The following is a 12,328-nucleotide window of genomic DNA, read 5'->3' on the forward strand; positions in this document are numbered from 1 at the left end:
GGGGATGAAATGAAATTGGATCCCTACTTTATTCATTACAGCAAAATTAATTCTGGGCCGCTGAAATACTTAAATATAAGAAAGTGAAACTAGAAGAATACTAGAAGAAAACATGATTTTTAAATGTACCAGAGTGCCCGGCCAGTGGTTGAGTGTCGATCTATAAACCAGGAGGTCACAGTTTGATTCCCGGTCAAGGCACATTCCTGGGTTGTGGGCTTGATCCCCAGTAGAGGGCGTGCAGGAGGCAGCCGATCAATGACTGTCTCATCATTGATGTGTCTGTCTCCCTTTCTGAAATCAATAAAAAATTTTTAAAAAATTTTGTATAGCAAAAGACAAATGGGAGAGCGAGGATGTTTCAACAATACAAGAGTTGATTTCCTGGAACAGCTTTTAGGACTTGGAAGTCCTGTGTGGTTCATTGGTTGGGCTCGTCCTATGCACCCGTGCGCTGACAAGTTCGTTCGATTTCTGGTCAGGGCACATGCCCAGGTTGTGGGTTCAATCCCCGCTAGGTGGCATGCAGCAGGCAGCCAATTGATATTTTGCTTTCACATTAATGTTTTTTTCTCCTCCTGTTTCTCTGAAAAATCAATGAAAATAAAAAAGATAGCCGAAACCGGTTTGGCTCAGTGGATAGAGCGTCGGCTTGCAGACTGAAGGGTCCTAGGTTCGATTCCGGTCAAGGGCATGTACCTGGGTTGTGGGCACATCCCCAGTAGGAGATGTGCAGGAGGCAGCTGATCGATGATTCTCTCTCATCGATGTTTCTGACTATCTCTCTCCCTCTCTGTAAAAAATCAATAAAATATATTTTTTAAAAAATAAAATAAAATATAAAAATAAAAAAGATAGAACCTGTAGAAAAATAGGCAAAGGGTGTAAATAGCTCCAGAAAAGCAAAAATAAATTATTGTAAAACATGATATGCTCAACCTTATAAGGGAAGTCCAAATTAAGTTTGATAAACACTTGCAAGGATGTGGGGAAATGGGCCTTCAACTCATGGTTTGAGCAGCAGTTGATAAGCCTCATAGGGCAGTTTGACCTGGCAATTCCATTCCTCGGTGTTTACCATATGGATTTGGTTACAAATATATATATGAAATGCTGCCCTGGCCGGGTGCTCAGTTGGTTAGAGCATCATCCCAAAACGCCAAGGATGCAGGTTTGATCCCTGATCAGGACACATACAAGAATCAACCAAAGATCCCTGGCTGGTTTGGTTTAGTGGTTAGAGCAGTGATGGCAAACATTTTGAGCTCCGCGTGTCAGCATTTTGAAAATCCCTAACTTAGCTCTGGTGCCGTGTCACATATAGGAATTTTTTGATATTTGCAACCATAGTAAAACAGACTTATTTTTGATATTTATTTTATATATTTAAATGCCATTTAACAAAGAAAATTCAACCAAAAAAATGAGTTCGCGTGTCAGAGGTGACACTGTTCTAGAGTGTGCTGTCTTACCCATGGAATTCTTTCAAATTCCTCTCTCTGCCTTCTTTACTAGAGTCATTTGGGGGGGATCTCATTTGGATCTTGAATCTAGACATCATGCCCACTTTTAGGTAACTGTTCAGTGGGACCAGTTGGGTAGGAGAGGTCAGGAATATGTCGACCTATCTGTCTAGTCTGAGGTGTCTTTCTTGCCAACCCAGTTGGGAATAAACTTCTAACCATTCTGAGTCTATGATCCAGTGGTTCTCAACCTTCTGGCCCTTTAAATACAGTTCCTCATGTTGTGACCCAACCATAAAATTATCATCGTTGCTACTTCATAACTGTAATGTTGCTACTGTTATGAATCGTAATGTAAATATCTGATAGGCAGGACGGTCTTAGGCGACCCCTGTGAAAGGGTCCTTAGACCGCCAAAGGGGTCGCGACCCACAGGTTGAGAACCGCTGGCTCACCCAAGCCTAGAGCTGGGTTAAGTACAGCGGTCTCTTTAAGAACTGGCGTGATGGCTCCGCCCTTTAAAGAGATCAGCTGAGTCTCAGTCACGTGACTCCTGTCTTCCGTCCTCTGAAGCTGGGGCTGCATGTGCAGCTGTGAGGAGCCCCGCTGGGGTTGGGGGCTTTGTGCCCCCGGCCCCGTTCTCCTCCTGAGCCTTCTGTTGGCAGCTCCGTTTGGCCTCCTGGGGGAGGAGACCCGCCAGGTGAGGGGCTAGAGCAGTAGGGGTTTCAGGAAATGCTAGGCTTGAAGGGCAGTTGGAATCCAGGGCACTCAAGGGGGGGAGGGTGGAAGGGGGAGGGTGGTTGCATAGAGAAGAGTTCTTTAACTTGGGGTTGGGGCCAGCCGTGGAGCTGGGCGGGTATAAGGGCTTCCTGTCTTGGGAAGTCTGGATCCTGACTCAGCCCTGAGTAACCCCGGTCCAGGCAATGTTATTTTTTTCTTCCTCCTCTTAGATCTATGCGCTGATCTCTTAACCAGTCAGAGCAGTTCTGGCTCTTCTGCCCTCTCCTTTACCCCTCCTCTGCCCCTACACCAAGATTCCCATACCTCCCACACGAACTTCTCTCCTAGGCCCCACCCTGTCCCCCAGCATTTTCCAAGTCCCCAAGCTTCTCCTTTGCCCTGTCTCTCCCTAATCCTGCTGTCTTGACCCTCCATTATTCCATGTTCCAGGTGACTCTGGAGGTCATCCCTGACTCGATGGGGCTCCCCCAAAACCTGCTTCATATCCGAGCAGTGGGCACCAATTCCACGCTGCACTATGTGTGGAGCAGCCTCGGGCCTCCAGCGGTGCTGCTGGTGGCCACCAATACCCCCCACAGCGACCTGAGTGTCAACTGGAGCCGCTTGCTCTCCCCTGAGCCTGATGGGGCCCTGATGGTGCTTCCCAAAGACAGCATCCAGTTCTCTTCTGCCCTTGTCTTTACCAGGGTGAGGAGGTTGGGGGAGAACCAAGGGAAAGAGGAGAGGGCTCATCAAATTAGAGGAAGAAACAAGCCTGGGTGGGTGAAGTAGAGTCAGGTGTGAGAGCCTGAGCATGGGGTCCCGTGAGTGGTGGGGTGGGGGGGGTGATTCAGGAGAAAGCTGGACTCAGGCAAGCCCAGTCCTGTCCCACCCCACCCACCAGCTGTTTGAGTTTGACAGCACCAACATGTCCGATGTGGCAGCAGAGCCTCCAGGAAAACCGTACCCCCCGTACTCCTTGGCCGAGTTCTCCTGGAACAACATCACTGACTCACTGGATCCTGCCACCCTGAGTGCCACATTTCGAGGCCACCCCAATCAGGACCCCACCCGGGCTTTTGCCAATGGCAGCCTGACTTTCAGGGTAAGGGCATGGGAACCAGAAGAACTCAAAAGGCTGTTATGAGGGTGGGAGTTAATGAAGGGGGCGGCCTTCAAGGACAGGCATCCATCTGCTTCCCACACCCCCCCATGCTTCCTCCATCCCAGGTGCAGGCCTTCTCCAGATCCGGCCGACCAGCCCAACCACCTCGCCTCCTGCACACGATGGACACCTGCCAGCTAGAGGTGGCCCTGGTTGGGGCCTCTCCCCGAGGAAACCGCTCCCTTTTTGGGCTGGAGGTAGCCACCTTGGGCCAGGGCCCTGACTGCCCCTCAATGCAGGAGCAGCACTCCATCGACGACGAATATGCACCTGCTGTCTTCCAGGTCAGGCTTCCAGTGGAGAGACAGATGAGTGGGTGAATGTAGATGGAACCCCTATTAGGACCTCAGACAATCATTCAACCATTTACTATTTAGCAACACTTCATTCAGCTCCGTTAAGTACTGGGCACCGTGCTAATGAATTTGGCCCAGTCTCTGCCCTCAGTGGAGAAGACAGAAGACAGGCAGTGCAGTGTGACTCAGTGCTCTGGCAAGGGGGATGTGCAAGGCCTAAGGGTGCAGAGGAGGGAGCTGAGTGCAGGCTTGCAAAGAGCCAGTGTTCATCCAGCCCAACTCCCCTCTCTATAGAGTGAGATTGAGGTCCCAGTGCAAACAGCCTGTGAGTTCTAGAACCAGGCCTAGGACTCAGGACGAATAGTGACAGATGGAGTCTGAGAAAGGCTGGGGGTAACGGAAGGGTCAGGCGGAGGTCGGTCCTCTTCACTCTGCACTGTCTGCCTTTCTCCCCAGTTGGACCAGCTGCTATGGGGCTCTCTCCCATCGGGCTTTGTGCAGTGGCGACCAGTGGCTTTCTCCCAGAAGCAGGGGGGCCGAGAATCCGCCCTTCCCTCCCAAGCTTCCCCTCTTCATCCCACCCTGGCGTACCCTCTCCCCCAGTCACCCATTGTCCGAGCCTTCTTTGGATCCCACAACAACTTCTGTGCCTTCAATCTGACATTTGGGGCTTCTACAGGCCCTGGCTACTGGGACCAGCACTACCTCAGCTGGTGAGTCAGGTCCTGGCCAAGGGACCGGGAAGTTGAAGTGGAGGAGGCTTGGGCCTCTTAGCCTCCCCTCCTAAGCCTGCTTACCTCTCTTTTTCACTCTGCTTGCTCTAGGTCGATGCTCCTTGGTGTGGGTACCCCTCCAGTGGATGCCTTGTCCCCCCTAGTCCTGGGCATCATGGCAGTGGCCCTGGGTGCGCCAGGAGTCATGCTGCTTGCAGGAGGCCTGTTTCTGCTGCTGGGCCCCAAGAGGTACTCAGAATATCAGCCCATAAATTGAGGCCCGCTCTCTAGACGGAAGGACATCACTGGACCTGCCGTGCTGTGTCTCAAACCTCTGCAGGTTTGAGGGTCAGTGTTCCCAGCCAGCTACTCCTTTCTCCCATCTTGCTTTTCTGAAGAACATGAGACTAGCCTCAACTCCTGGGAACCACCTTCATACTCTGGAGAGGGACCAGGACCAGGGTTATTGCTAGAGGGAGGGTGCCCTTCTTTGGAGCCTACCCACCCCTCCAGCCCCCATTTCTCTTGGATAGGACTCAGAGGCGAAAACGAAAGGCTGGCTGACTGGTTGCTGCTTTGCGGGCTTGAAATAGACTTGTTTTTTTCCACAGGACTTGTCTCTCTGTGTGAATGTTGTTGGGTTGGTTCCAGGGAATGAGAGGGCTAAAGCGATGGACGTGGAAGGCAGGTGTCTGTGAATGGCCCCATTTTCTCACCAGGTCTGGTTCTCTCTCGAGGTTCCTGCCAGCACTCTCCATCATGTGGAGCAGGGAGGTTTCTGATTCAGTATGACTCAAACAAGGAAGGGACACTTGAGAATAGGGTGCAAACACCAAGAAAGAGCCCAGTAAGACTGTGGTAGTCATTTATTGTTTCACACACCCCGCCCCCCCCCCACACACACACACATTCACACGGGGTTAACACCAGCCATTGTGCCTTCCAACCACGCCCCAGCCGCCACATGCATGGACATGGATGGACACACACACACATACACACACACATCTCATGGGAGGCAGGCTTCCCTGTCTGCTCCTCTCTTCTGGGCAGTTTGGAAGTGGGAAGTTACAGGGGCCTAATTGGTCGGAAGACAGGAGGCAGCAGCTCTGTGCTGGGGCAGCTGAGTCTAAAGGGCTTGTGAGGGCCAGTCATGGAGGGTTCTCAACACAGGCCCCAGGATGGTTTTACCCAGCGTGCAAGTCCCATTTGATCTGATGCCCAGCCTTTATCTCTAGGCAGGAGCAGTATTTCCAGTCTCCTTGAGGCCCTGTGCTTAGACAGCTGGCACAGAAATGGTCAGCGTTTGGGCTGTGGCTCTGCCCACTGCCTCACAGGAGGCCAGAGAGTGGAAGAGTTCAGCAGTGGTGGGCGCTCGTGGCTGTGGAGGGAGGCGGGCCACTCAGGGAGGCTGCCCCTGGTCTTGGCCCTGTTCCCTCAGCATCCTTAAGGAACATAACTGTCCACCTCTCCCTGCAAGAAAACACCTGGTCTACCTCCCTCCCTCATGCCTATCCTGGCTTTGAAGGTGAAGGCCAGCCCAGACACGGGGAGAGCTGAAGGGGCAGGGGTCAGTCAATCCAAGCTCTGATTGGATGGGACCCTGTCGGGTCAGAGCAGGATTCATCTCACCAAGGTACCCAGGCTGGGGCAAGAGGTCAGAACTGTTTCAGCCCCAGGGGCGGGGCCTGTAGTCCGAGCGGGCATAGTCGGGGTAGTCCAGGCGGCTCTCGGTGGCAGTGAAGATGCGCTCAGGCTCCACCACGAACATGTAGTAGAGGTTCCACACTAGCATGGACAGCAGGGGCAGGAATGTCAGGCCGTAGCCAAAGCCGCGGAAGGAGCGGCCAATGGCAAAGGTCAGCCAGTATATCAGCCTGCCAGGGCGAGAAGAGACAACAGACAGTGAGGGAGGTAGATGGGTTGGTGGGCGTGACTGATGCTTCTAAAGACAGTACATGTTTATGTACAGTGTGCCAGGCGCAATGCTAGTTACTCAAGGGGCACTATTCCCGATAAAATTCCCGATAGCTCTATGAGGTGAGTTTATTATTTCCCTCCCTCTTTTGTTTTTCAAATTTTAATTAAAAATTTTTGAGTGGGCAATATACAGTCACATGGTTCAAAATTCAAAGGTACTAATGCATGTATTAAATATCTTCCTCCCTCTACTGATCCCTGCCACCCTTTTTGTTCTCTTTCTTCCCCTCCCTAACCCCACCCTTACCCCCGGCATCCAATATTATGGTTTCTTGTGTAAAAAGTGATTTTTTTAATGCATGTATGAACAAAAAGATCTGTTTTCCTCCCCACCCCCTTTTGCAGTTTGGGAGCATACTATTTAGACTGTTCTGCACATTGACTTTTCCCCCGATTTACATATCTTGGCAATTATTTTTATCAGTATATAGACAGTTTCCTCATTATTTTACTACGGTACCTTCCATTGTATTTATTTCCCCATTTGCAGATGAAGAAACTAAGATTCCAAAGGGGTTAAGTAAGACTGATCCAAGGTCAAGGTCACATATGTGGGAAATAGTAAAACTGTGATTTGATCCCAAGCCTGTTCATTACCCTTCCTCCCGCCATCTCAGAGCCAGAGGAAGAGTAAGGAAGGCAGCTTCCAGAGGGTGAAGCCCAGAGGATGGATAAGCCACAACCAAAGTTCTCTTGGAATATCCACTAAAAATACATACCCCTCCACAGGGGAGGAGAGCAGCTTCCTCTTAATATATAAAGGACAACTTACTATCAAGTTGATGTGCCTCCATGTTTAAACCTGTTAAACTGAGGGAAGAGTAACCACTGCTTCTCTACTGCACCAGGAGGCAACTTGTTATAATAGTAAAAGTTCACATTTAGCAAGCCCTTGCCAAGTGCCAGGCTACTGTACACACTCTACGTGAATTAACTTATTTAATCCTCACAACAACTTTATCTTATAGATGAAACGGATGATGAAAGTAGATACAGCCTGGCCAGTGTGGCTCAATGGTTGATCATCAGCCTATGAACCAGGAGGTCATGGTTCAATTCCTGGTCAGGGCACATGCCTGGGTTGCAGGCTCAGCCCCTCGTAGGGGGCGTGCAGGAGGCAGCCAATCAATGATTCTCATCATTGATGTTTCTATTTCTCCCTCTCCCTTCCTCTCTGAAACCAATTTTAAATATATATATGATTTTGTTTTTTTTTCTCCCCCAAGAAAATAAAGAAGCTGAGAATAGCCCTGGCTGGATGGGTCCGTTGGTTGGAGCTTCATCCCCCCTGCACCAAAAGGCTGTGGGTTTGATTCCTGGTCAGGGCACATATCTTTGTTGCATGTTTGATCCCCAGTTGGAGCACCTACAGGAGGCAACAGATCAATGTTTCTCTCTCACATTGATGTCTGTCTGTCGCACCCCCCTCTCCCGTCCTTCCTCTCTCTAAAGTCAATAAAAACATATCCTCAGGTGAAGATTAAAAAAAAAAAATGCTTGTTACTTGCCTATGGTAGAAAAGAAAGGACCTTGGATGAGGGAGGAAGGGACCTGGATTCTAGTCCTGACACTTGCGCTGACCCGAGCGACTCTTCTCCCCCAGTCTGTCGTGATTTCCTCTGTATAAAATGGGTCAGGTGGACCAGACAATCACCGATTCTTCTTTAGCTCCCTGATGATTCTTATTGCTTAAACCAACTTGTAATGAAACCAGCATTCCCCGAGGGAGACGGGAAGTGGAGTTATATGGGCGGGAACGTTTATCCTGGGAAACATCTACTGGGAGAAAATGCAGGGCTGTGTGTGGGAGGCTGGTGGGACAGGACCACTAGACGACATTAGAAGTAACAGGAAGACAACTTTTAGCTCAATAGGAAGAGTGTTTTAGCCATTAAATCAATCTGGATTCGTATATTGAAAGTGACAAACGGAAATGTGTTAGAGAAAAAAATGTAAAGACAAATTCAAAGGTACCTTCTGGGTTTACAGTAGTTCACATGAAAGCACCTTTAAGGATTTCAGGTGGCTGTAAATTATAAATGAGAGCAATGAGGCTGTCATGAGAACTAAGGTGGCCTTGGTTGGTATGAACAGAACAATACCCTTGACCAGGCCTCCCCACCCCATAGGACAAGTAGGAGAATTTCCTACCCAGAGGGAAGGACTCAGGACAGTGAAGAAATCAGGGTCACTCAGCAAGTAAACACTAGGGGAGCAGGCTGTTATCAAATATCCAGATTTATCCCAGGCAATTCCAGAGATCAGAGCCAGGGCGGCAGTTTTGAGCACAATATAAGGAACTTTGTAATAATTAGGACCTTTGAAAAACGAAGCAGACTGCCTTACAGAGCACGGAGCCCTTGGTTATAGGGGGTGTTCAACTAGAGGCCAACGGCTCCCTGCCCAGAGCGTCAGAGGAGTGGCTGCAGTGCGTGGAGGTTGGTGTTTGTGACACCGGGAGCCCGTTCCGTCCTCAATGGCATAAGCGCCTCTGAAATCAACTTCTTGTGAGAAGACATACGAGCTGCTCCCCAAGGTGAGGCAAGTTGCAAGGGAGAAAGTGGACTCACCTTTCTGGGGCACACGTTTGGGCTGGTGCAGGATCCAGAAAGCTCCCTGTCCCTGACTGGCTCTCCAGACATTCAGACCTGGGCCCCTCTAGCACCATCGCCTGCCCGGTGCCCTGCCCCAACTCACCGGGAGACAGCGAAGAGGCCAGTGAGCAGAGGGAGCAGCTTGAGGGTGTCTTGGGGCAGGTAGGTGGACAGCACAGCCAGATTGAAGAAGTAGAGGATGAAGAGCTGGACCGACTGGGCCACGTACTGCCGGTGGATCTCCACCTCCCGCCGAGGCTCCTCGAAGGGGCGCAGGGAGGAGAAGCACAGCAGGCTCAGCCCGTACACCAGGAGCCCTGGGCAGGGGGGCGGGGGCGGGGGCGGGCGGAGAACACGGGGTCAGGATCCAACGGGAGACAGGAAGCAGGGCAGGGTTTGTAGTGGAGAGCTCAAGGTCACGGGCTCTCCAGAGGGGGACTCAGGGGTCCTGGGAGGGGACAGGCACCCAGGGTGGCAGGGTGTGCGAGGCCTGAGGGTCCAGGCTGAGTGAAGGAAAACCCCTGCTCCCCAAGCCTGGCAGGCCCTGACCTCAAGTGCATTCCCAGACGCCCCCTCCTCCTCACAGGGCCCCGGCTCACCCAGCACGATGGGGAAGGTGGCGAAGACACCGCAGCGCAGTGTGTAGACAAGGCGGGAACTCAGGGTGGGCAGCCGGGGGGCATCGAAGGGCAGGAAGGTGTAGGCGCCATACAGCAGGCAGGGGAAGAGGAGGAGAGCGGCTCCCACTGAGGCCACGGCCTTCAAGCCCTCATGGCCCCCGCAGCTCCCGCAGCTCCCACAGGGGTGGCCAGGCGGCCTCGCCACGGCCTCGGCCCACTTGCGCTCACAGGGCTCCGGCTGGATGGTGCGGGGGGGCAGGAAGGCCCGGCGGCGCTCGCCCTCGCCCGCCTCACAGCGCACAGCAAGGTGCTCCTGGGGCCGCCGCTCAATGCACTGTAGGTCGATGGGCACGAAGGCCCGGGCCGCCTTCTCAGGCAGCAGGTTGGCATCATCTTCAGGCAACTCCTCTAGTTTGCTGAGTGGCTCCAACTCGAGGGGCTCGGGCTCAATGTCCCGCCAACCAGGGGGATCGGGGAACAGGGCACTGGGCGGGGGGCCAGTCCCCCAGGGCAGGGTGGCCGCCTCGCTTACTGTGCTGTCTAGACCGTCTCCAGTCCCCTCTTCAGCTGCGGGAGACCCAGCTGAAGACTCCACTCTCGAGGACTCAGCACCAGGGGACTGCGCCCCACCTTCCCCTTCCGGCTGCCTGCCATTGGGGACCAAGGCCTGGGGTGGGCTCTTCTCCGGGGCCTCAGGACTCTTCACTTCCAGCAGCTTCAGGGTTTCGGGTTCCGTCATCCTGGGGCCTCAGTTCTGGCGTCCACCGGAGGTCATGTCACGGCGGAGGGCAGCAGGAGAGCTCTCTCAGAAGCTCTGTCCTCTGGCCTTAGGACGGGTTGATAGAACGGGAACGCTCCAGGGCAGCTGGCCTCATGGGCTTTAGCCCCTTCGGGGACCTTAAGAAGAACATGGTACAGAGGAAAGTGTTGAAAGAGAGGGAGGCAGGAGGGAAGTGAGCAGCTGAAATGGAAGAACCCTTTTGACATTAAATTCAATCCAGCAGGAAAGGGTGAGTCAGGGGGCACAGGCCCTGTCAGCTCTGGCCTCAGCCAGTCCCCACCCATGCCTCCTACCGCCTCCACCAAAACCCCCGGGGTCATTGCCACCCTAATGCAGGAATGGGAGGAAGAGGAGGTGCCTAGAATTTTGTTACGAGTTCCCTTCCCACTAAGGGTCTCCTTATGGACAGAAAGACCGCCCCTTCACTTTCAAACCTCCCCTTCTCCTGTAGATACCCACTTGGAACTCTCCTGGCAACTGAGACCAGGGATTTGCCAACAAATCTGTCCCAAGGAACTGGCAGTAGCAGCGTTCCCTATTCTTTAGTCTCCAGTCTGGGCACTTGGACAATTTCTAAACTCCTCACTAGCGTACCTCATCCATCGTACGTCTGTGCATTCTGATTTCTAGGTCCAATCATGGCTGTTCTCTATGCCTCTTCCGTCTTTCTCCCTCCCTGCCATCCGTCCTCTATCTCACTGCTTCTTGGTGGGGCTGATCCCCTCCCTCTACCTCCTCGAGGGCCTCCTACCCCTTGCCATTTGGACCCATGACACCCTCTTACTTTCAACCTGGAGAGACGTGGAGGGTCCCCAGCTTCTGAGAAAGAGCTGCCCAGCTCCCTGCTGGCTCTGCAAGTATTCCTTTCCCTCCCTCCCTTTACCTGTGTCTCCAAACCAGTCTGACCAGAGCAGGTGGGGCCCAGATTAAAGGGGCAGGCCCCGCCCCGTTGAATCGGCCGACAGAAAAAGCATTAGAGGAGCACGTCATTCTTTCTGAAAGTGGGGGTGCAGCTGGGCATAGAAATAAGAGTGTGTTCCAGGCAAACAGGACATGTAGGAGCTCCCAGCTCAGCAAAGCAGAGGGGGGCCATTGGGTATGTGCCTCAAAGGGTGCTTGGAGTAGGGAACACCCAGAAAAGAGGTGGAATTTGTACACTTATTCATTCAATATTTATCGAGCACCTATTATTAACGACACTATTCTAGGCACAGGCAGGTAAGAGATCAGGATGACAGGCAAGGTCTCTGGTCTTGAGGAGCTTGTTCTACTGGGGTAGCAGATAATAAAGAAACCCAGCAACTAAGCCAGTAAGACAATCTCATCAGGGAAAACCTCTTTGCCAAGGTGCCATGTGAGCCGAGACCTGAAGGGAACTGAGAAGTATGAATGTTCCTGGCAGAGGAACAGAAAGTGAAAGACCCATGAGTGGGAAAGACTTAGGCTGTTTCAGGAACAGAAAGAAGGTCAGTGATTGGAACAGGATCATATTGGTCCAGGGGAAATTTGTTCCCATAACAACATGTACACAGCTTTCTCCCCACCCCTCCATCCCAATCCCTTGTTGTTGTTTTTTAGCTTAGGTTTAAGGTCAAGAAAGCAATAGGAATCCAACGTGGTCTTTCCAGTGGGAAGACCAGGGGGCAGAATCATGGGGGAGTGGCCTATCCCACCTGTGGAACCTCACCTCTAAAGCCATTTGAGCTTTGGGTATGTGCATCAAAGGGTGCTTGGAGTAGGGAGGGTGTCTGGGTTGCCCATCTTTGTGTCTCCAGACCCGGCTTTGTGGCTGGAAAACGGCGGGTGTGCAATAAATGGTTGTGCTGGAAACGTTTGGGAGGGAAAGGTGGAGGGCCGAGGCACTTACAGAAGGTTCACGTCTTGGAGAGCCTTACTCTTAGGTTCGGCTCTTTACAAGAACACTTTCACATACACTTCTGTTGTTTGTTTAAATAACAGAAAAAAGGGAGATTTGGAATCACTCTACCCAGTAATC

The 12,328-nt window shown here is 52.2% G+C and overlaps 2 protein-coding genes across 5 annotated transcripts; one reads left to right on the forward strand and one right to left on the reverse strand.

The window, feature by feature from the left end:
• The first annotated feature begins 2,005 nt into the window (after nucleotides 1-2,005).
• On the forward strand, nucleotides 2,006-7,824 carry GLMP (glycosylated lysosomal membrane protein). 2 transcript variants are annotated; one of them, XM_059674861.1, is made up of 7 exons: nucleotides 2,006-2,163; nucleotides 2,634-2,891; nucleotides 3,088-3,288; nucleotides 3,414-3,632; nucleotides 4,101-4,357; nucleotides 4,469-4,606; nucleotides 7,564-7,824. In XM_059674861.1, exons 1-7 carry the CDS (start codon nucleotides 2,047-2,049, stop codon nucleotides 7,568-7,570), a joined length of 1,197 nt encoding a protein of 398 aa, XP_059530844.1. In that variant the 5' UTR covers nucleotides 2,006-2,046; the 3' UTR covers nucleotides 7,571-7,824. The 2 variants fall into 2 exon arrangements, with proteins under 2 accessions (XP_059530844.1, XP_059530843.1); XM_059674860.1 differs by lacking the exon at nucleotides 7,564-7,824 and having other exon boundaries at nucleotides 4,469-4,967.
• On the reverse strand, nucleotides 5,240-11,244 carry TMEM79 (transmembrane protein 79). 3 transcript variants are annotated; one of them, XM_059674865.1, is made up of 5 exons: nucleotides 11,117-11,244; nucleotides 9,531-10,448; nucleotides 9,035-9,248; nucleotides 8,312-8,363; nucleotides 6,137-6,234 (listed from the first exon to the last, which is right to left on the reverse strand). In XM_059674865.1, exons 2-4 carry the CDS (start codon nucleotides 10,288-10,290, stop codon nucleotides 8,321-8,323), a joined length of 1,017 nt encoding a protein of 338 aa, XP_059530848.1. In that variant the 5' UTR covers nucleotides 10,291-10,448; nucleotides 11,117-11,244; the 3' UTR covers nucleotides 6,137-6,234; nucleotides 8,312-8,320. The 3 variants fall into 3 exon arrangements, with proteins under 3 accessions (XP_059530846.1, XP_059530847.1, XP_059530848.1); XM_059674863.1 differs by lacking the exon at nucleotides 8,312-8,363 and having other exon boundaries at nucleotides 5,240-6,234; XM_059674864.1 differs by lacking the exons at nucleotides 8,312-8,363; nucleotides 11,117-11,244 and adding an exon at nucleotides 10,927-11,057 and having other exon boundaries at nucleotides 5,240-6,234.
• Between the last annotated feature and the right edge of the window lie 1,084 nt (nucleotides 11,245-12,328).

Source organism: Myotis daubentonii, chromosome 18 (assembly GCF_963259705.1).
Source record: "Myotis daubentonii chromosome 18, mMyoDau2.1, whole genome shotgun sequence".
Classification (NCBI taxonomy): domain Eukaryota; kingdom Metazoa; phylum Chordata; class Mammalia; order Chiroptera; family Vespertilionidae; genus Myotis; species Myotis daubentonii.

Bases quoted from the DNA above. Each gene is read 5' to 3' on its own strand.
- GLMP (XM_059674860.1), top strand. From the start codon at position 2,047: ATGTGCAGCTGTGAGGAGCCCCGCTGGGGTTGGGGGCTTTGTGCCCCC. The intron at 2,892-3,087 runs GTGAGGAGGTTG...CCCACCCACCAG, and splicing joins CTGCCCTTGTCTTTACCAGG to CTGTTTGAGTTTGACAGCAC. The intron at 3,289-3,413 runs GTAAGGGCATGG...CCTCCATCCCAG, and splicing joins ATGGCAGCCTGACTTTCAGG to GTGCAGGCCTTCTCCAGATC.
- TMEM79 (XM_059674863.1), bottom strand. From the start codon at position 10,290: ATGACGGAACCCGAAACCCTGAAGCTGCTGGAAGTGAAGAGTCCTGAG. The intron at 9,249-9,530 runs GTGAGCCGGGGC...CCCCCTGCCCAG, and splicing joins CACCTTCCCCATCGTGCTGG to GGCTCCTGGTGTACGGGCTG. The intron at 6,235-9,034 runs GTGAGTTGGGGC...TCGCCCTGGCAG, and splicing joins GGCCTCTTCGCTGTCTCCCG to GCTGATATACTGGCTGACCT.